This window comes from Eschrichtius robustus, chromosome 18 (genome assembly GCF_028021215.1).
Source record: "Eschrichtius robustus isolate mEscRob2 chromosome 18, mEscRob2.pri, whole genome shotgun sequence".
Classification (NCBI taxonomy): Eukaryota; Metazoa; Chordata; class Mammalia; order Artiodactyla; family Eschrichtiidae; genus Eschrichtius; species Eschrichtius robustus.
In genome coordinates this window covers 10,760,343-10,784,414 of record NC_090841.1, presented here as the reverse complement: position 1 = coordinate 10,784,414, position 24,072 = coordinate 10,760,343, and the positions used below count along the sequence as shown (strand labels likewise).

At 37.3% G+C, this 24,072-nt stretch overlaps 1 protein-coding gene across 3 annotated transcripts in view; it reads right to left on the bottom strand.

Annotated features, from left to right (window-relative positions):
* The window catches only part of RFC3 (replication factor C subunit 3), a 244,052-nt gene that overhangs the window by 5,355 nt on the left and 214,625 nt on the right, over window positions 1-24,072 (bottom strand). For 2 of the 3 annotated variants that reach the window (XM_068526452.1, XM_068526454.1), the window contains exons 4-6: window positions 6,629-6,766; window positions 3,809-3,876; window positions 1,853-1,950 (exon numbers count right to left, since the gene is read on the bottom strand). In XM_068526452.1, coding sequence (XP_068382553.1) covers window positions 1,853-1,950; window positions 3,809-3,876; window positions 6,629-6,766 — 304 coding nt within the window. Of the gene's footprint in view, window positions 1-1,852; window positions 1,951-3,808; window positions 3,877-6,628; window positions 6,767-9,336; window positions 9,517-24,072 lie in introns of those variants that run through there. The other variant, XM_068526453.1, reaches the window with a different exon arrangement.

The following is a 24,072-nucleotide window of genomic DNA, read 5'->3' as shown; positions in this document are numbered from 1 at the left end:
CTAAAAAACACTAGGCTAAACAAAGTTAAAGATGTTATTTTGTTGTAGAATTTACTGCAGCCTTTATTATATTTATACACAGTAGAAATCACCACAACAAGGATATACTGTGCTGCATTTACCCAAAATAATTTATCTCAGGAGCACATTTCTGTAGAACATCTTAGCATTAAGGAATATACTTTGGAAAACACTGGCACAAGAGATGTAGCAAATAAGGCATAAAGATATCTGGTTACTTGTATAATAAGATTCCATCTGGTCATAATCAAGGGTTGGCCTTAAAGTGCTTCAGGAATAGTATATGTAGGGACTGAATCCAACTGTTGTATTTTTCATTGTATTAAATTATTTCTAGAAGATGACAGTGGTAGCATTTGGAGCATTTGAATCTTTCCCATAAAAACAGACAGAACAAGTAAAGATTCCAAGACCCAAGACAACATTTATATCAAAACTAGGTGACAAGTTGTCCCTAAGGACCCTAAATATGAGCAAGTGAGAACAAGAAACTATGTGTGGGAGGAAGTGGCTGGGATCCACCAGGTTTTTGACAGCCTTTAGGACAGGAGAACCCCAAATCACCCACAAAAGCACACTGGAAATATCATGGGCCAATTTAAGAACAGCACCCATAGGGCTCAATTCATGGATAAGAGCTAAGGAACCTTGATGCAATAAGGTTTGACAGAACATTGGACTGAAAATAATAAAATGAATATTCCTTCCAAGACAACACTTCACAATATGGAGAAGTTCTGGAAATAGAACCGAAACTGAACAGAACAGGAAAAATAAAGACAAGGAGACTGATCCCAGTATCTGACAAGGATAGCACCAAATAAAATGATAAAAAAATAAATCATTGCTAGGTGAGAAAACAGCAGCATATTTTAAAAATTAACACATCCCAACCAAGTGACATTTACTCCAGAAATGCAAAGCAGTTTCACTAAAAGATCCAGTAATATAATACTAAACACTAAGAAGAAAAATCATCAAACTACATTAATGGATACAGAAGAGCATTTGAAAAAAAATTGTTTAATTTATTTTGAAGTATACACTGAGGAGGAAAGAAATACACTGGAATATGCACAGGCGATTTACAAAACAGTAAAATAAGCAATGAACAAAAGATAAAATCATCACATTCACTAAAAAAAAAAAAAAAAGTACAAACAATTTATTTTTTCCACTCAAACTGACAAGGATTAAAAATAATTATCCAGTGTTGATAAATGTTAGAGAGAAATGGGCATTCCTAAACACTGCTGGTGGTAGCACAGAGCTATACCCTCTTTCAGATAAAGAATTTGGCAAAATATATCAAAAGCATTAAATATTGGCATATTTATCAAAAAATCTCCTGTAAAAATATATGCATATATATGCACATAAATAATACTGCAAATGTTAACAGTAACTGTTACAGGGATTATAGCCGATACGGATTTTCTTTTTTTAGCTAAATATTCGATAATGAACATGTCACTTTGGTTCTAAGAACCATTATTTTTAAATCATGCAATTTCTTATTTTAAATTAAGTATTTTTTCATTACTTATCTAGTTCTAAAGTAACAAATGGGTGGCACAAATAGTTCTCTTTCTGCCAAAATTCTATTCCATTAGACTATAAACTCCCAGGAGCAGAGATCATGTCTCTCGTTCACTTTTACATATTTAAAGAAAAAAAAAAAAAAGGTAGCATAGTGCTTGGCACAGAACAAGAGGTTAATAAATATTTGCTAAATGGATGGAATTTACATTCCCCACTACATTTTTCTCTTATACCCACTGCTTGTAATTTAAGTGTCTGACTCATAAAAAGAAATCTTTTTATCACATACCTTTAAAATCTTTTTGAGAGTTTGTTTCAAGTTGCTGTGATTGTGCCACTGTTTTCAACATCTCCTGAATTACTACCCGGTCACTATTTCCAGCATCACTATACAAAACAAAAATAGTGGTAAATACGTGTGTAAATATTTAGAAAGTATTATGCCCTTATTCTTAATCTGTTATTGTAAGAAAAATGTTGAAGATCTTAAGTGATCAAAATTTTAATCAAACTGAGTAACACCTATTACATTCACAAAACTTTAAAAGTGAAGTGTTTTAGGGTCATTAAATACTAAAAATATTCCAACTACAATTTGGTTAATATCACTGAAAACACCAAGCATGTTCTTATATTAAGTTTACTGAGAAGATAAACAAAATTGATAAACCATTAGCCAGACTCATCAAGAAAAAAAGGGAAAAGACTCAAAAAAAAAAAAAAAGAGCAATAGCTTTTAACAGCTTGTCAAATACTTTGACACTTCTGTACCCACTATAATTAATACCTAGTCAGAGCTAATTTAAAATATAAAAATAACTCCTTGGAACAGAAATTTAATCTCTGTTCCTCTTCCCCACCCCCGAAATAGTAAAGGTCTGAGAGAGAACAAGCCTAGACAAGTCCCTCTCAGCACCAGCAGAGTTGATTCAGGGTCTTAGCAAGGGGATGGGATAAGCAAATTAAGTTTAGGACACAAATCAGAACTCTGTAAGCTGCTGATTTACAGGCATTACCTGTCATTTATACCAATATCATTGCTTTAGCACTTAAGTCCTGCACCTCACAAACCAACATAAGTCACCTGGTTAATTCAGGCTGAATGTCAATTTAAAACACCTGAAAAACAAACAGCTTACCCTCCAACTGACTTCAATTTAAAACACCTGAAAAACAAACAGCTTACCCTCCAACTGACTATTCTTGCTACAGAGGAACTCTCAAAGAGAAAAAGAGGGCAAAGAAGTCGGCTTTAGTTTATTTTCCCAAACAGCCATTGTCTGTCTCAATTCAATATTATTAGATCAATATACGTACAGTGTTTCTTTTATAATCATTTCCTTGTCCAGAATCTGAAATATTTTGCTTTTGTCTATGGAATTACCACTCTCTACTTTTACGATCAGACCCTTTCCCCCCAACCTTAATTTTTTCTTTGACATACCTCGGAAAAATAATATCAGTCTGTTAGGGTTCTGAGGACTAAATAATCCATGTAAAGCTTCCCACATAGTGCCTGCTACTGAATACACATTAGCTTAAAACTCTCTTCCTCTTATTCCATTCAGTCTAGAAAGGGATGCTCGATCTCATTGCTGTGCCACTGCCCATAAAGTTGCCTTTGCCTGAAGATGTCCTTGATTCTGTTCTCCTTCAAGAACATATCAGACCCCGTAGAACCCTGAAGGCTTAGCCAACTTTACGTCCAATACAATCATTTCTACATCATTTACTTAAGCAGAAAGTAACTGCTGTGGCATGAGTTTTCAATGTGCCTCCCAACAAGATCCTAGTCATTATCTCATGATAGAGAATACAGACAGTGGCTGATGGGCTATAATTCCCTCTAATCAAAAAACTGAAACAAAGAAAATGGAACCCAAATTCACTTTCTGAAATATTTTTTCAGGCATTTACAAACTTTTTAGACACACTTTGCTCACCAGTTCTGAATGAGTCAGTATAATTCAACAAAAACTTACTGACTATGCAAAATACTTTGTGTAAAGCACAGAGCTCTGTAGAGCAAGAAAACTTAATTAAAATTATTTGACTTGGGGGGTATCAAAGAGAAGGGAAAGTAGGAAGGTTCTAGGCTCCCCGTCTCACACAGGGCAGCTTCACTTTTATCTATTGTATATATTGTTTCCATACATAATTTTATTTCAAAGAAACATTCTCTTTAAAAAAAAAGTCTGAACATCGCTATTCTAAAATTGCTTATTTCTATGTAGTAGCAACTTACCTGGGATTAACTTCAAGGTGGTAATTGCTTGCAATAGTGCTAATTTCAATTTTCTTTTTAGATGGAGTCTGTGGACAAAGAAAATAGTTTTTTTTTTTAATGTTTATTCATGACTATTTCTCCTCTTTTCTGTATTTCATTCTTTTTAACTATGTAAACAATTTATGTTTACTAAAGAAAGAAAACTTTAGATGACCACCACTAATGCTTCAACTTCATTAACCCCATTCCTTTCTTAAGGTGCATGTAAACATATACGTTTTTATGTACATTGGGTCATATCACACAGTCTGTTTTTAGTGTGATCACTTTTCTCCTTTACCTCCAGAAATCTCCAAACCATTCCCAGTTATCAGATGATCGTTGTAAACAATTTGCCTATGTCCTTTCACAGCCTTTTCCACGATAACACACAAAAATAAACACATACTAATACATTACTACATAGAGTGTGTCAGCATACTTGCAAAAATTGTTTTAAAAAGAGGCAATCATATATATTTCTCTGTGTTTTGCTTTTCCTTAACACATCTAGACAACCTTCTCAGACAAGTGGTATAGGCTGTTATAGTTGCATATCAACTGTAACATGGATGTCCCAAAGCCAGTCATACAGATGGGCATTTTGTTTCTTGCTTTTTACAATCTCAAACAATTCCGTAATTAACATCCTTGTGCATATGTCTCATGCACTGCTTTCACTTCTATGTAACAAATTCCCAATAAAAGATCTGCTGGATTGAAGATGATGTTTTCTAAGCTTTTATACGTATATATGTGTTTATGTATAACCAGCCACTTTCCAAAAAAATCTAACAATTCACTTTTCCACTGGCAACAAATACTCCTCGTTATTCCTCATCTGCAGTAGGTTTCATCATGCCTTCAATTTTTGCCTATTTGATGACTGTGTAATAGACTCTCACTGCTTTTCCTCAACTACCACAAAGGTCAAACATCTTCACATAGGTTTATTGACTGTTTATCTTTCTCTCCTGTGACCATATTTTATTCAGTTTTCTACCAGGTTGTTTTTCCATTGTCACTTTGTAAAATCTTTTATCTAATACATTCCTTTCAAATATTTTTTATAATCCTTCATTTTTCTATTGAGCTTATGTATATTATCTTCTGTCATACAAACTTTTAAAATTCATATATACCCAAGTATATACTTTCTTCTACAGCTCCCATGTTTTTTATTAAAAGGTGTTCCTGACTCATACACTGTTCATACAGTCTAAGAAATTCTTTTCTAAGAAATTGTTTCATTTTACCATTTCAGTCCTTAACTGATCTGGATTTATAAATTATGTGTCACAGGGATTCAACTTTATTTTCTTCTGGGTTGGTAACTAGTTATGCTAGCACATTTTGCTGACCAATCCTTTTCCTACTGATGTGAAACAGATCTTGGGCTGTCATATTTCTGGGCTCTCTATTCAGTTCCACTGATGTAAATCTCTATCCCCATGCCATAACAATATTGTTTTGATTATAGTAGCCTTACAGTGTGGTTTAATAAACACATGTCCCACTTCACAAATCTTCTTTTTCACAATTATTTTAGCTAGTCTCAGAAACGTACTTTAAGATCACTTCATACAATTAAAAAAATAAGTTGCATTTTAACTGGAATTTCACTAAAATTTATATTGAACATGGGGAGAACAGATACTTTTAAATACTACTGAGAACAATCTTTCCATTTGATCAGCTCTTGTTTTTTGTGCTTTTATAAAATTACGTATAAGGTTTTCTTATTACCTTTCTTATTAAATTTGTCCCTGCATATTTTAAAGAATTTCCACCAGGATGTACTACCAACACCTCAAATTCAATGTGTCTAAACACGAGCTAATCCACATTAGCCTACAGTCCATTTAGCCTCCTAAAGATTCTATTAATAGCACAACCTACTGTCCAGTCACTCAGTTTACATTTTTTCAGTGCCTAATATGTGCAAGACACTATACCAGAGGCTATGAAGAATGTGAAAATGATGGCAACTGGACTGATTGTGGTGATTATTTCATAATGCATAAAAATATCGAATCACTATGCAGTATACCTGAAACTAATATAATGCCACATGTCAAGTATAACTTACAAAAATATAAAATTTACCCTATATAACTTCAAAACAAATACAATCTTGTCAGAGTAAAGATGTATAACTAACTATGATCAAGGCAAAACAAAGTAAATGCTCTAAAAAGTATAAACTATGGGTTGTAGGAGGAAACATTAATTATAACGGGGTTGGGGGGGCACTTCCAAGAGGATACATTTCAGCTAGATATTAAACACTGTCAGTAAGGAAAGAGTATGAAAATGCATTGCAGAGCATGAGGCTACAAAACACAGCCTGGGCAAGATCACGGGAACTCTGAACATCCCAGAGCCTCAGGCCTCCTCTCCCAGTCAGTCAGATGCCCAATCTTTACCAAGTCACCGGATTCCACGTTTAAAATTTTTCTCCAAATCATTCCCTTTCCATACCCACTACTGCTCTCAGAACAATGAACTTTAGAAACTTGAGTTCTAGTTCCAGCTGACACTAATTCGAATCTGAAATGAATCCCACCACCTACATCTTACCCAAAGTCTCCTGTTGCTCATATTTCTTCTCTAACGTGATGTAACTTTTGTCTGGTTATAATAGTTAGGTCTATAAATCAGCAACTCTCAAACCTGTACACCAGGATTACCTGTGAAATTCTTACTTAAATCACACATTGGGCAGCAAAGGGTCCTATATGATGAGGACTGAAAATCCCTGCTCTAAATATTTGGAGGGCCTCAAAGTGAAATGCTTACTGTGATGGTCTGATGTTCAATTCTCAATTTTTCCACTCCCACACCATAAAGTTCACGTAGAATACACGTAATTCTTGTCTTTTTTCCAGCACCTGATGGTCCATAGACTAACAGATGAGGAAAGTCACCACACTGCACCTGGAAAAAAAAGAACAAGGCATTTTCCCCAAACTACTGCCCAATGTGTGGAAGTAAACTACTTTTCAAGTATCAAATATTTTGTGTCTCTACCTATGAAACTTCAAAAATGTGTGTGTGTGTGTGTGTGTGTGTGTGTGTGACTATATATAGAGAGACAGATCTTTAACTCTGAAATGCTGATTATCCCCCTGGGATTAATGTTATATAACTTATATATCTAGCACAGTACATGTAAGATACAACACTATATGCTAGAAGGCAAGAAATCCCAAACCTGGCTGACTGTCAGAATCTTCCAGAGAACTTTTAATAAAAAGACTAATTAATTACTGGACCCCATCCACAAGATTATGATTCAGTAACTGAGACTGATGCCTGTCGTAGTTTGGGCTTCTACAAATAGTCCCTTTGATAAGAAACGAGTGCATCTGGTTTTATTTGGAAGGTAAAGGAAAACTTTGTAGGGAAGCAGGAAAGCAAGGAAGGAAGGCAGCCAACAACAGTGTTGTTAACTTAAATACCACTCTGGGCACCTGGGGCGTGATCCTGCTGTGGATACTCTTGAAGCCAGTGAAAAATACACCACACTATTAAACCACCCAAGGGTGGAGAAGCTGGAGTATGATAACACTACCTCTCATCAATCCTTTGCTGGCTTGGGAAAGTGAATGGAGAGAAAGAGAGGGCATTAATTCCCTGACATTTCAAGTCTGCTTAGAGGTGTCAGCAAGAGAAAGCCTTCAGAAAATGCAGATGTGGGGAGTCGCAAGTCGGTCTGTGTAATTTTATAAATTAAGAGCAAGGGAATGGAGTAGGACGCTGACAGTGCTACATTTCAAAACAAGATTGTTTTTTAAAAACGTTCCCAGGTGATTCTGATGCTCAGTCAGGTCTGGGGATCAGTGTTCTGAAGGCTATAAAGATGACAAGAACACAGACCTTAGCTTCAGGTGCATAAAATCTTGTGGAGCAAAAGTTTTATAAATAACCGTTTTAGAAAAAATGAAAATAAGTATCTTAACAGAAGTGCTTGTTAACAGTGAATGTTAATACTTTGTAAACTCATCTATCTCTGGCACTGAAAGAAAAAAGTGTCAAGGAAAGGAACTATTTACCTAAGACAATGCATGGAAAATAGTAGGTACTCCACAAATATAGCCTTCATTTTTTTAAACTTCTATCTCACCAAAAATAAGTTATGCTGCAAATGTTTCACACTTTTATTAGGTTGTAGATTCAAAGGTAAACAGGTGAATACTTTTGAAAAGCCAAATCTATTAACACAAGACTAATATACTAAATTTTTGTGCAAATATTTATTCCAAATTCTATATAATAGAAAACTGGCAATAGAATATAAAATATAGCCCATGGTTAAGAAAATCAAAGTCGAAGCTACTGTAAGAAAATGCAATTTGTCTATAAATGAAGCTGTATTCATTTATAAATTGCATTTTCTTAGAACAGCTTTGACTCTGATTTTCTTAACCATGGGATATATTTATTTAGATTTATTTAAATAGTATTTTAAATACTAAAAATAAATAAAATAGTAAATTAATAGATTTACTTAAAATTAGTATAGTATTAGTATTGGAATACCAATAATTTTAAAAGAGTTTAAAAAAAACACTTCACTCTCACACCACCACCAACTTTTCTAATGCCTTTCATATATAAGGATGGAGTTCTTTTATTACAATTTCTCACTAAAAAAAAAAACTTTACAAATAGTACCTGTAATTCTGAAAAAGATGGGTACTGGAAGACCAGAGTGCTGAGCAAAACACTTCCATCAGGAAGTGGTACTTTAGGCCCTTAAAAATAGTAGATAAGTGGCTTTTCTACTCAAGACCCTTCTTCCATCTCCACTCTCTACAAACTTCAGTTTGCTTTTCACAAAGCACTGCCATTAGATACTTTTATCAACTACAACATAAAAATAGGCATCGCGACAGGGAAAAGAAAAATCTTCCATTAAGGAACTCAAGGACTCAAGGACAACCTAATACCACATATTTTAGAATTAAAAATGACCTTAGAAATTAATAAACCCAATATCTTCCTTTTTGTAAATGCGGGCAATGACACCAAGAAATTTTACGTAAGCCTATTAAAAAGTCAGATGATGTCACTTCTCTGTTCAAAACGTTCCAAAGCCTTCCCATCTCACTCTATTAAAATTTACTGTATCGGCACTTCCTCCCACCCCAAAACTTCCCCATTTCCTACTCCTCTTCCCACTGGCCCACGGTTAGCCAGCCGCGCTGGCCTCCCGAGTGACGGGCTGTGCACACTCCTGCCTCAGGGATTCTGCACCTGCTGTGCCCTCTACCCGCTCCACTCCTCCCCCAGAGCTCCCTACTGTGGGCTCTCCCACTTCCTTCAAGCTTTGGCTCTGATGACAGTCCTCAGGGAGACTTTCTTTGTTTACAAGCACAGTCCCCGCCCCCACACCGTGTCCTCGTCCCAGTTTTACTTTTCTCCACAGCATTCATCACCTTCTGAAGCGGGAGGGCGAAGGCCTCCCCTCCTCCGGCTCTCCCCGCCCCGTCCCGCCGACTCACCAGGTTGCGCAGCTGGGCCGCCTGCTCCTTGTGATAGTCCAGCTGTCCCAAGGAGCAGGGCCGGTATTTGTCCACCCAGAGGCTCATGCCAGCCCGAGTTCCCGGGGTCCGACACCCGAACTTCCCGCGCGCTCGCCCTCCGCTCCAGACGCGCAAACAAGTTTTCCCGCGACCTCCAAATCTCGCGACATCACTACCTGCGCGGCGGCGTAAACGAGTTAGGGGCGGAAAGACTACGGAAGCCTAGTACGGACAGAATTCGGCGCAACGTTGGTTACCACCTACTCGTTAAGGCTCATTGTTTTATTTAATCATTTTCTTTGTTATCACCCTCTATCATAGTACAGGAATTATTAAGCAAAATTGGAAATTTGGCTCTGATACTCTAGGCGTCAAATCCGGGAACTTAAGAGAGACCACCCCCCCTAAATTCATTTCATTCGTTCATTCATTCACTCATTCGTTCTACAGAAACTTACAAAATATTTACTGTGTGGAGCTCTGTTCTTGGCACCAAAATATATCCGGCTTTTCTCACTTGGCAGGCACCAAAAGAAGCTTTATTGAATAAACCGCTAAAACTAATATCTAATCTTCACTACCTTTCCTTACCTCCATTCCTCAAGATTCTTACTGAATTTAAAGCAAAGGAATCTAAAGGTCGTGAAAAGCTACAGAAATGTGGCCACTCAAACTGCACCTCTTAAATGCACTTCTCTAGGTGTATGTAATTTTAATTACTTATTTAACTTATGCTTTTATTTTACATATTGTTCAAAATCCTAAATACTGCCACAGGACAGGAATTGATTTCCAAATATGTTTAATAACCTTCTATCAAGGTGCCCCCTCTCATTCACTTATGACACAGGAATTTATTGTATTCTTTGAATCATCATATTTACTGAATTATTCCTGTAGGCAAGAAATTATTGGGCACAATTAATAACACCACCAAGTATAAGACAAAAAAAATCTCTGTTCTCAAAAAACTTTTTAAACACCCTGGGAGACTTCTACCTCAAGGCCTTTGCGCTTATGATTTCCTCTTTCTGAACCACTTCTGTCCAAGTGTCAACGGAGCTGGGTCCCTCTTCAGGGTGTTTGCTCGGAGTCATCTCCTCAGTGAGGCCTCCCTGACCATCCTATTTAATACTGCAAAACTCTCCACAATCCCTATGCTCCTCCCCTGTTGAACTGGGATGTTTGAAATTAGAAGGTAAAAGAAATCAAAAGCAAGGGTATTGAAGTGTCATTTATGTGGATATTGGAATCATAAAAAATAATGAAATTATTACCATGAGAAAGAAAGTGAATCAGGTGCTAAAACAATCAATGAATTGACGTGAGTGACAACAAGCATGGCAGACAACTTCAACAAGGAGGGGTTCATGTAGAAAGTGGAGTCTGAAGGCCTGTGTTTCAAAGTTGCGAGTTCTAAGGAAGCAGAAATGGTGTGGAGGGGACAACAATGCATAAGAAAGACACTTAGCTCACCTTGACTTGCCAGATTTCACAAATAAAAATACAGGAGGCCCAGTTAAATTTGAATTTCAGATAACTTTTTAGTATAACTATGACCATGCAATATTTGCAGTAATATTGCATGGGCATACTTATACAAAAAAAAATTCATTGTTTATCTAAAATTAAAACCTAATTGGTGTTCTGTATTTTATCTGGCAATCTCACTCCAGACCCTTGAATATATGGGATGTGAGAGATGGCTGCTCAGAAGAGAGCCAGAACATGAAAGAAGTATTCAGAGAAGAAGGTATGAGTACACAGCAGTAGCCAGCAAACTACAGCTCCAATCACTTAACGACTCAGGTTCCTCAGCTCAAAATGGGGTTAATGAAACCTGCTTTATGGATCATTTGAAGATTAAGGGAGGTAACGTAAACACCTGTCACACAGAAGGCATGCAATAATTAATGGTTACATTTTATTGAGAAAAGACATATTCACAGTGATGTCTGCCATCTTGTACCTATAACCAAGGACTAAAAAGAACCAACCAAACCTTCCAAAGACCCTCAAGATGAAGGATTGTGTTACCTGGGCTCTTCTGCTCCTAACCCTTGACATTTCATCCCAGTGCACCTCTCTGGGGCAAACCTGTAATTGGTTCTTGCCAGAATCAGGAGTAAGGTTCTTCTCCAGGCTGGATCTAATTTTGGTTCTTTAAAGAGAAGTAATGAGGAAGAAATTTCAGGGTCTCAAGAGGCTGAGAGACTAGTTAAGGGTATAAAATATATATATAATTTTGGCTTAGCCCCTATTCTTGTGAGTCTTCTTCTTTTTTCATATGCCCACACTTTCTCTGTTCATTGGCCAGTTAGATGCAGAAAATCCGGAGGAGGGCTTTGCAGCTCTAGGGGACAGTTGAGGCCCTTGCTAGAAGGAAACTGGGTCCCTGCATCTTAGCCCAGGGTGATCCACCCTCTCCCCAAAAACAAAGCGGGTAATTTATTGGGGAGATGATCAAATGGATCAGCAGTGAGAGACTGAGGAAATCGAAACAGGGGAGGAAGTAAAGCCAAAGGTGTGTTATCAAGGTCACTTCCATGGGCAACTGGGGCTTGATCCCTCTGGGGACATTCTGAGGAATGAATAGAGTATTTCTTTGAATCATCTATTGAGGAAAGATGGGAAGAAGCATTCATCCACCAGCTCCCATACTCTATTGGTTGAGGGTTTCTCCCTTGAGGATGGTAATTCCCAACACACACACAGTTCCGTACTGGGCCTCTGTGCTGGGCAGGACCCTGCCTGTGCCCATGCTGTCAAAGGACAACAATCCTACCATTTTTTCTTATCCATTCTCTGTTTTCTTATCCATTTATTCTCTTATGCTCCAAGAAAACAGGTAATAACGGGTTTGTGCTTTCCATATTAAATTTACACACAGTGTTAAAATATCCCAGGATATTAAAGATGGAATTTTTTTTTTTTTTTTTTTTTTTTTTGGCTGCACTTCACGGCATGCAGGATCTAAGTTCCCCTGACCAGGGATCGAACCCACGCCCCCTGCAGTGGAAGCAAAGAGTCTTAACCCCTGGACCGCCAGGGAAGTCCCAAGACTGAATTTTTATAAAGATAATTATAATAGAAATAATAGCCATGATTTATCAGAGAGGTTGATGCATAGCAGAGAAGTATTTTTCTCGTAAAAGGAAAACTGGCATGTCCTTAAAATGCCAGGGATTCTCAAACTGAGTGGGAAGGCAGACAGTTCTTTGGCTAGTGTCTCTTTGCCCCTGTGTGGATGACACCATTCATTGCTTCAAAAAGGAAATCCAAGAATTCAAACCCTATGGTCCACTCTATGTCAAGGGCTGCTTCAGCCAATTGTCACCAGTCAAGAGTATGTGCTAACTGAATGACCTCTATTACTAGAGTAAATTTCCTTCTAATGTTCTATTTTTATTTTGTTTTTAATATGAAAATTGTTTTCTTTCTAAATGTGTATTTTTTTTTCTTATGTTAAATCTGTTGATTACATTGCAATGAAAAGAGGAGGGTCTCTGAAATAATGTCTCATGAAAATGAAGGCAAAGTACAGCCGTGGTGTGCTACAATGTAGGGTTTTTTTTAGGTCATGTGAGGCACTTCTGCCCATAACCTAAGTATCCTAGATAGACTTCTGAGTGTGTTGGGTGTGAATTGGCATGGCTGGTGTCCCTGGCTCTGAGGAGTATCTCAGGACAGCAGATGTTGATAGTGAACAATGGGAATGTGGGTGCCGTGAATCAGAGAGCATGTCAGCATGGAGGGTCTTCCTCCACGGCTCTCTGAGCCACACGTCCATGCAACACCACCCATCCAAACAGGAGCCAGAGCACAATATTGAGATCTGTGCCTGGATGACAGGGATTGGAGGGTAGGAACAGCAGACACCACGAGTGCTTTCATATTCAATCAGACAAGTACTGTCATTTATGTTTTTATACATGTATGTATCTGTGTAACCATAATCCAGATCAAGATATAGAACATTTTCACCACTCTAGAAGGCTCTCTCATGCCCCTTCCCATTCAATACATCCCTCTGGAGTAGCCACTATTCTAAATTCTACCATTGTATACTATTTTCCCTGTTCTTAATCTTCATAGAAATGAAACCGCGTAGTATATTCTCTTTTGTATCTGACTTCTTTTATTCACAATATATCGCGAAATTCATCCGCTTGTAGGTTGTACCTATTTTTATTGCCATGTAGTACTGCACTGTATTAATATCAGGCAGGCTTCCTGGGATGTCACCTGTGCAATGTCACATAGCCTTTTGCTTGGTGTAATGCTCTGCTGTTGCCATCTTGAAATTCTTAATAATCTCTTAACAAAGCACTTGAATTTTTAAATATTTTGTGCTGGGCCCTGTAAATTATGTAGCCAGCCCTGATCAATATATCTTAATTTATTTATTCATTGTACTATTGATGGACATTTGGGTTGTTTCCATGTTTTGGTTAGTAAAAATAATATAGCTGAACATTCTTGTGCATATATTTGAGATATGTACTAATTTCTATTGGACACATGCATCTAGGAATGAAATTCCTGAGTGATAAGGGTAGGCATATGTTCAGCTGCAATAGATACTAACAAGAGTTTTCAAAAATATTTGGACCAATTTACACACCCGTAAGCAATGAATGAAAGTTACATATTTCATATCCTTCCTGACAAAAGCCTCTTTCTTTATCGTGGTAAAATATCTGTAACATAAAATTTACCATTTGAGCTATTTTTAAGTGTACAGTTCAGTAGCATTAAGTACATTCATTCACATTGTTGTACAACCGTCACCACCATCCGTCTCCAGAACTTTTTCATCATCCCAAACTGGAACTCTGCACCTATTAAAAGTAACTCCCAGTGCTGGTAATCCCCAGGCTCTGGCAACCAGCATTCTGTTTTCTATAAATTTGACTAGTCTAGGTACCTTTATAAGTGGAACCATATAATATTTATCTTTTTGTGTCTGGTTTCTTTTACTTACTCTAATGCCTTTAAATTTCATCAGTGATGTAACATGTATCAGAATTTCATTTCTTTCAAGGCTGAATAATATTCCATTGTAGGTATATACCATAATTTGTTTATGCACTTATCCATCAATAGACATTTGGGTTCTTTTCATCTTTTGGCTTCTGTGAATAATGCTGCTATGAACATTAGCATGCAAGTATCTGTTCAAGCTTCTGATTCCTATTCTTTAGGGCATATGCTCAGAAGTGGAATTGCTGTAGTACTATTTTTCATGGCAGTTGCACCATTTTATGTTCCCACCAGCAATGCACAAAGGTTACAGTGCCTCCGCATCCTCATCAACCAGCATGCCTTTTTCATTTTAGCCATTCTGGTGGGTTTATAGAGGAATAATTCATGGTATTGAGCATTTTATCACGTGCCTATTGGATATCAGAATATTCTTTTGTAAAGTGGTATTCAAGTTTTTTTGCTATTTTTTTACTAGATTGTCTCTTTCTTATTGACTTGTTTCTTTTCAAATGAATATATTGTAAATATCTTGTTTTCTATGCGTGACTTGGTTTTGAACTCTCTTAAAGGTTTCTTCTGATGAACAGAAGTTTTTAATTTCACTGTAGTTTAGTGCATATTGTTTTTAAAAGATGTTTGCCTACTCCAAAGTCATGAAGATGTTATCCTGTGGGCTTTTTAAAACTTTATTGCTTTATTCTCATATTTAGATTTTAAATCCACTGGAATTGATTTTTTTCTGTGATCTACGACATAAGAGTCAAGGTCCTTTTTTTCCCCATGTGAATATCCAATTATGCCAACACTATTTATTGAAAAGAACTTTCTCCATTACACTGTCATAAGCCAGGTGACATATATGTGTGGATTTGTTTCTGAACTCCCTATTCTGTTCCATTGGTCTATTTGTCTATACAGGCACAGATACCACACTATCCTGATTACTGTAGCTTTATGACAGGTCTTGATTTCGGTAGTTTGACTTTTTTTCTTCTTATTCCAGGCTCCCTTTGCCAGTCTTTGTGCTCTGCATTTTCATATACATGTTAGAATCAGCTTGTCAGTTTTGCAAAAGTCTTGGCTAAGATTCTGTTTGGGATTGCTAGTTACAAGTATTTAAACCCATAATTGAATATTGTGGATTTCATCTCTTTGGTCTTAGAAATCATAAAATATAAATTGTTCCACTTGAGCACATTACAAATCTGTCACCCATTTTACTCAACCCTTTACATATGAAGCTGTAATTTCAAAAGGGGAAAAGCACTTTTTTCTGCATGACTTAACTGTGATATATATTTAACATGTCTTCTGTTGCCCTTGCTACCGTCTTGAAAGGTAATATATTAAAACTAAAAATAGTCACTAATAGATGTTGAAAGGGAGGATTTATTTTACATAAAATGGCATAAAAAACCAATTACAACTTTAAAAACACAAAATGTGATTAAATATCCAGTGTAAAAAGAAGAATGCCTTTATTACTTTGAGGTTCTGAGGCACTTGTCACTGATATTACTTCATCTTGATGTTTTAAAAATGACTAATCTGTGGCCTCTGAGAGAGGGATCTAGTAATGAGGAGACCCCACAGTGGAAGAGAGCAAGAGGGCATTGCAGGCAACAGTGCAGGAAAGTCCCAGGCAACAGTGATAGAGCGAGCTTGGCAAACGACCTATTCAGGCTGGAGCAGGAGGATACCTACCTCCAGAAGACGAAATTAGTATCTAATGTGCTCACACATCCTGAGATGAGATTTACACATATGCAAGAGGGTATGGGGAAATTAGCAGGATGTATTAATACATTAAAAACTAACCAATGAAAAAACAATTAGCAAGAGCAGTGAGCATAAAAATTATATAAAAGGAATATGTAGTATCTAAGAAAGGAAACGTTATAACGTTTTATCATGTGGCTCAACTGTGCATAACACATATTCAAAATAATATAAACACCACATACTTATCTAACTAGAAATTATGATATAAATGCACTGGGAAGATGACGGGAGGGGAAGTGTGTCTAGGCGTGAGAAGGGAGTGATATAAAAGACATATGACCTCATTTTCCATAGTAGGCAATCAATAGCTAAATTTTCAAAATCAAGAAATAGCAGTATTATGTTATTAAGAAATATGGAGTTAACGCCAACACACACACACACACACACACACACACACACACACAAAGAGTTAAAAGTGTCTTTTCTGGGAAGCAGAAATAAAGTGGTAAGGCAGAGACCAGGAACAGGGATGCTATTTTTCACAACAAGCACTGTGGAACCTTTAACATTTTTCACTATGTAATCTGATAAAAGTAAAATTTAAGTAAACAGTACAATGATTAATACAAAGTGAACCCAAAGAATATACTGGCCTCTAGTGCCACACAAATTAAAGTTATTCATTTTGCTAATAGCTTTAAACAGGACTTCTAGGGACACCCACCTAATCAGGTAGGTCGGGAAAGTTTCTTTGGAAAAGTAATACTTAGGACGAAGCTTGAGCAGTGGAATCAGCCAGAAAGGGAGCAGAAGAGTGTATTTTAGAATAAAGGACTAAAATTTGCATAGGCCTTGAATAGGGAAGCTTCTGGGCTCATACTGAAACACTTGTTGGGCCTGAGAGGGGTAAACACAGAGGACAAAGGCATGAGAAGAGGCTGGACAGGCCAGTGAAGAAACTGCACTGAATGGTCCTCCTGGGTTTTAATAAGGACTTTTTGGTCTATATCCTGTTTCCTCCAGTTACCTCCTCACAGGTAATGTAACAGGATTAAGCTGGTTCTTCCCAACTCCAACATCCTACGATTCTAAAACCCTGAGCAGTTTCCCCAGGGATTTCCTCGGTGATGGAAAGCTCTCTGCTGAGTGTCAGGGCATAGCTCCACCCTGGCCGGGCTTCATCCTGGCTTCTTTTTTGACTTCGATTAAGTCACTTTCTCTAGGCCTGAATGGACTCAACCACAAAAATGAAAGCCTGGGCTACATAACTCCTAAGGGCCCTGCAAGCCCTAACACTCTTTTCACTTTTGCACTCGTCTCTGTACTTTTACCAAAAGGAAGAATTCCCAGTCTTCATTCACATTTTTGTGTGAAACTCCTTTTTGCCATGATTTTTATCAGTTCCTCAACTTCTCAATTTTTGACATGTTTCTACAAAGCGGAATGGCAACACCAGTGAATGCTGGTTTTAGCAAATGGGACACAGAGACAATGGTCTAGGATGGGTGGCAGTCTATCATGACAGCTTTAGATCAGTTCATTGAAACATTGTTTTTGAAAATACAGTTTGCTTTTTTCTCTCAGAAATTATTATATTTTTATAAATTAGATAATATTTTCAGCAACATTATTATGCTTTTTCTATAATCACAGCAGCTCATTAACCCATACTGTTTGATTATTTTTTCTCATTTCCATATATTTTCTGCATTCCTCTTCACAGGAGTTACAAACAGAAATGCCAGCATGGGCTGGACAGGCAAATGCATGATCTCAGCTTGGGAGAATAAAATAGGAAGAGAATGCAGTAAGTTTCTTCCCACCAAAAAGGGGTGGCAGCCCCTCAGCTTCACTTGATCATCCACAAGCAGGATCCTGGACCACTGGTCATAGAATTTCATGTGTTCTGAAAGAAGCCACAGTCCAGACTTTTTTTGTACAATCAATCTCCTGAGAAAAACAAGGACACTGTCAGGGCCAACAGAACTTATCTGCAGGCCAGATTCAGCCTGCCTCCTTGGCTCGCAAACTCCGTATAGACCTTGTAACATTCAAACCTCAGAAAGAGAAGCAACAAACTCAAAATTCAAATCATGCAGTATCTGGTTTATTCTCCCCTGCTCGATCCTGGAGGGAAAACTCTGGTGCAGACAGAAACGGAAACAATTGACTAAGAGAAAGGAGGAGCTCGTTTGATGGTCACTGATGCAAACATCCTCTGCCTCCTAGCGTCAGGGATCCCGGCAGCTGGTAACTATTATCTGAAAGGCTATCCCTCTGGTTTAACAGGTTAATGGAGTTTTGCCTGCTTGGTTTACAAAAATGTGTAATATAACACATTTATCGATATTTTTCACATTTGAAGACTAATCACGTTTTCTATAAATAATAACGTGTCCACAAATGATACTCAGAGATGTAAAGCAAAGCACATCTGACCATTTAGTAATTTATTTCCACAATGATCTGTAATATGGAAATCAATTCTCTTTTTCATTTCTGAATGAAAAGGCTCAGAAATCCCTTCAGTTTCATTTATTCTGTGAGTTGGATGATATATATTACAGCCAATAATTATAAAAGGGTTTTATTATAAATAATGTGATTATATAAGTAAAAGTGCAAGGATTAGTAATAACTTCTAACAGAACCCCATTGATTTTCCTTATATTCCTTATACTTTTTTATGTCTCTGATATTTTTTATTCAAATACTCTGCTAAATTCCTCATCCTTCCTACCTCTTAAGTTGGAGGAATGATTACATTTTATAGGAACTATTTACCCATAGAGGTAATTTTGAATTATCATATCCTTTCCTATGGTGCTTTTGAATATTAGTCATTAGAAATATAGTTTCAAAAAGCAGTTCTTTTTATTCATGAGCTATGGGTTTGAAAACATCTGTATTTTAGATATTTCCCTAGGAACCATTAGTATTTCAAACTTACTCATAATTTTGCTACTAATTATTGTAAGAAAACATTAGACCTGCAATTTCTATGTTGCATTTCACTGGTAAAACTAGATACATTCTAAATAAAGTGGGTTTTTAAAAATTCTAAATAAAACAGCAAGTATTCAAATCAGAACATGGTTTTTATGGTATACAATTAGCCTGGTTCAGCCACCTTTGAACATGGGTATATAAATAAAAAGAAAGCTAATTTAACAGGAATTTATATTTACAAACATCCCTCCATCCAAAATTGAAAACCATAACCAGTTCAAAAACAACATTGATCTTACACTAATATCATGGTATCATTCTGCCAAGTTACAAAATTCCAGCTGCTTTAAGCAGGATACGCAATCTACTGTAAAAACAGACCCCAAAATCTATAATGGCTCAAGAAAGATGGACTTTTATTTTTCACTTATGAAAGATCAAAAATGAGTGATCCTGAACAGCAAGTGGCTCTCTTCCAGTCAGTAATACAGGGTCGGGGCTTCCCTGGTGGCGCAGTGGTTGAGAATCTGCCTGCCAATGCAGGGGACACAGGTTCGAGCCCTGGTCTGGGAAGATCCCATATGCCACGGAGCAACTAGGCCCGTGAGCCACAACTACTGAGCCTGCGCGTCTGGAGCCTGTGGTCCGCAACAAGAGAGGCCGCGATAGTGAGAGGCCCGCACACCGCGATGAAGAGTGGCCCCCGCTTGCCACAACTAGAGAAAGCCCTCGCACAGAAACGAAGACCCAACACAGCCATAAATAAACAAATAAAATTAAAAAAAAAAAAAAAAAAAGTAATACAGGGTCACAGGCTCCTTCTCTCTTTTGTCTCTGCTACCTTCACCAGCTGGCTTCCACAGCCTCCATACTTGTCTTCATCAAGCCCACGGAGAGGAAAAGAATGTGCAGGACCACATGTGGAAAGTTCGTGTGGGCCAGGACCGGAAGCAGCATATGGCACATCCCATTTGCTAGACTCAGTGGCGTACACACACCTAACTTGAATGGAAGCTGGAAAAAACAGTCCCTCTTTTGTGAGCTCCTGCTGCGGCCCCTTAGCACTATGTCTATGAAGCTCTTGTGATAAATTAACCTATTAACTGTTGTTGCAGTTGTAGACAGCCTGTGGAATGACTGCTAAGTATCACGCGCTGCACTAGACCCTAGAGGAGAGACCCAAGGAGGAAGGCGTCGTGGTCCTTGTCTTCAAGGACTTTACTCTCTTACATGGGCTTTCATAGAAGAAGCTGACAGAGAACCAAAAAGGAAATGGAAGAGGACCCACACTTATATTGAAAGAGAGAAGTGTTTACCTTAGACACTTAGCTTAAGGCTTCACTCTATCGTTGCCACTCAAAGGGTGGTACCTGAATTAGAAACATCTGCAACACCTAAGAGCTTTATGAGAAACACGACTCTCAGGCCCCACTCATCATCCTGGTCTGCACTTTAATAAGATCCCTAGATGATTTTTATACACATTAAAGTTTGAGAAACACTAGCCTATATCTCAATTAAGATAGTTTTATGAATTATTCTCCTATCTACATAGAATTAATACTTCTGTGTACAGTCATAGGCCAGTGCCAGATAAGAAAATTCTTTTGTATCATGCTGAGGAATTTGAATTCACAACATGTGACTTGTTCTAGAAAAAAATATAAGCCTAGGAACAGTGTGGATGGTGGATTGGAATAGACAATGAAGCTGGGAGAACTGTTAGAAACATACTGTGAACATCTAGTCATGGGATGACATGAGCCTTTTCTAAGACAGTGCAACTAAGGACAGGTATTTAGAAGATACTTAGATGGGATTTGGGGGTACAGAGAAGAGTTGTCAAAAATATTTCTAAAATTTCTTGTTTAAATGACTGAGTAATAGTAAAGTTATTTACTGAGCTCTGAAAGTTCAAGTGCATTTTGTTTATTTATTTTTTTAATATTTATTTATTTGTTGTTTATTTATTTGGTTGTGCTGGGTCTTAGTTATGTCAGGCAGGCTCCTCAGCTGCAGCACATGTGCTCCTTAGTTGTGGCCAGTGGGCTCCTTAGTTGTGGCACATGGGCTAATTTAGTTGCAGCAGGCAGGCTCCTTACTTGAGGTTCGAGGGCTCCTTAGTTGCAGCTCGCCTGCTCCTTAGTTGCGGCATGCGAACTCTTAGTTGCGGTATGCGAAGTCTTAGTTGCAGCATGAGTGTGGGATCTAGTTCCCTGGACAGGGATTGAACCCGGGCCCCCTGCATTGAGATCACGTAGTCTTATCCACTGCGCCACCAGGGAAGTCTCTCAAGTGCATTTTAAATAAATAGAATTGCTCCTAAATTTTTATCTTCTCTATCGTAAATTTAATATTATAGCCCAAGCCCTTAGTGAATGTTGTAAACACTGAAGAACGCAGACTTTCATCCTCGCCCTTCCTCTACTTTTACTTATTTTATTAGTAATCTGAAGTACATTTTTCATATGACACATTAAAATCAAAATATTATAGAACCACTGAATAAAGAACAGCTATGCCAAGTAAGCATTTCAAAGAAAATTTGCTTTTACCTCCTAGGGAAGTAGTTACTAAATGATTTTTGTCCCCCAAGAATGTTAAGTGTTATTAAATGAGAAAGTAGAGTTTTCAATTGGCCCCCAGGTTGCTGAGATTCTTTTTCCTGAGTCTTGAAGTTGTCACTGTTGTTCCCCAAAGTAAACAGAGCCTACAGAAGCTTTCATTAAAGACCATTCAAAGGCTACTTCCCAGAGATACAGATTATAGTGCCCCACAGTGGTCTGCAAAGTAACCAGATGCCTTGCTCTGCAAACTTTTAGACACAGCAAAAGAAAGTTTGTTTAAAACATAAGAGACATACCTTGGAGATCTTGCAGGTTGGGTTTCACTGAAATAAAGCCAATATAGCAATAAAGTGAGTCACGAATTTTGGGGTTTTCCAAAATAAAAAGTTATGTTTACACTATACTGTAGTCTGAAAAGTGTGCAATAGCATTATGTCTAAAAAAAAAAAATAATGTACATACTTTAATTTAAAAATAATTTATTGCTAAAAAAATGCTAGCCAGCATCTGAGCCTTCAGCGAGTCATAATCTTTTTGTTGGTGGAGGATTTGAAATATTATGAGAATTACCAAAATGTAACACAGAGACATGAAGTGAGCAAACGCTGTTGGAAAAATGGCACGGACAGACGTGCTCGAGGTAGTGTTGCCACGAACCTTCAATTTGTAAAAAACGCAGTTGCTGCAAAGTGCAATAAAACGAGGTATGCCATATACAATTGTGTTTGTTTCCTGGGGCTGCCATAACAAATTACCACAACTTGGTGGCCTAAAACAACAGAAATATATGCTTTCACAGTTCTGGAGCCCAGAAGTCTGAAACCAAGTTGTCGGCAGGGTTGGTTCTTTCTGGAGGCTCAGAGGGAGAATTTACCACATGCCTCTCCCTAGCTTCTCTTCTTCTAGTTGCTGGCAATCGTTAGCATTCCTAGGTTTTAGATGCATCATTCTAATCTCTGCCTCTGTCTTTCCCTCTGTTTTTTTCTCCTCTGTCTGTATGTCTACAATCTCCCTCTTCTTTTTCTCATAAGAACACTAATCACTGGACTTAGGGCTCACCCAAAATCCAGGATCATCTCATCTGGAGATTTTTAACTTAATTTTATCTGTACAGACCCTATTTCCTTTGCCACTTGTAGCAACATAGATGGACCTGGAGGGCATTATGCTAAGTGAAATAGGTCACACATAGAAAGACAAGCACTGTATGATATCGTGTATGTGTGGAATCTTAAAAATACAACAAACTAGTGAATAAAACAAAAAAGAAGCAGACTCACAGATATGGAGAACAAACTAGTGATTACCAGTGGGGAGAGGGAAGGGAAGAGGGGCAATATAGGGGTAGGAGGGAAAAAGGGTTAATATGGGATTATATAAATCAAATGTGTGAAACTTCTGAAAATTGTAAAGCACTATGGAACTTAAAGAAACTTTTATTCAATAAATAGATAAATACCCTATTTCCAAATAAGGTCACATACACAGGTATTTTGGGGAGATGCAATTCAACCCACTACACAACCAATCCAAGCAGAAAAATGAGTTTTTGTGATGTCAAAGGGGCCAAAGACAATGAAACCCAAATTTAAGTTAATTTATCAAACCCATGGACCTAAGAGGAGAAACAAAACTCTATTCAAAATAAATGCTCCCAGGGTACTCTCTATTCAGACTTCTTTTTTTCAGCTGATGGATAGTCCTGTTTTTATATTTTTCTACAGGCTGCATTTTTCTACTATAATTTTTTTTTCTTTAAATAGTTTAGAATGATAAAGGTTTTTGGAAGTGCTGAATCATCATTACTTTTTTCTTTTCCTTCAGCAATAAATCAAAGAAAAACAGAATGTTGCCTGCTTTGCTTGCACACCTTTTCCTCTCTTTATTGCAATTTTATTCACTAGGTGAATTTACGCTGAACATTTCCATATTTTCAGTTAACTTTTATTTACAGTTTTGAAATAGGAACCTCTGAACCATGAAAAGGGCAAAAAATCAACTGAAGTTCTTTGATGCCTACATGAAGCAAATATGTATATCTGCTTAATAGCTAAATAATGTTAAATATGTCCACTGAGACCAAACTTTAGTTTTACTTTAAGAATTTAAAAGATCTTTTTAAGGGAATTAAAGTCTTTTTTAAAAAAGCAATTTGCATTTTGGCAACCTTTGTTTATAGATCTCTCATCAGTAGGTGACAAATAACTTGGAACCTAATTTTATATTTTCAACAATATTTACTGATGAAAAGTATAAATAGAGATGTTTGAAAGAATTCAAATGTAGATTCCACATAACTTTTTTTAAAAATTTCTTTCTATATTGCATAGTTGAATTCATTCCAAACTATTCATCAAGTACTTGCTCTGAGCTGAGCACTGTTTTCAGGAAACAGTGAACAGGCAAACTACGTCCCCTTTTTCATGGGATGTCCTTCTAGCAGGAGGAGACAGACAATAAATAAGCACCAGGATAATTTCAGGTATTG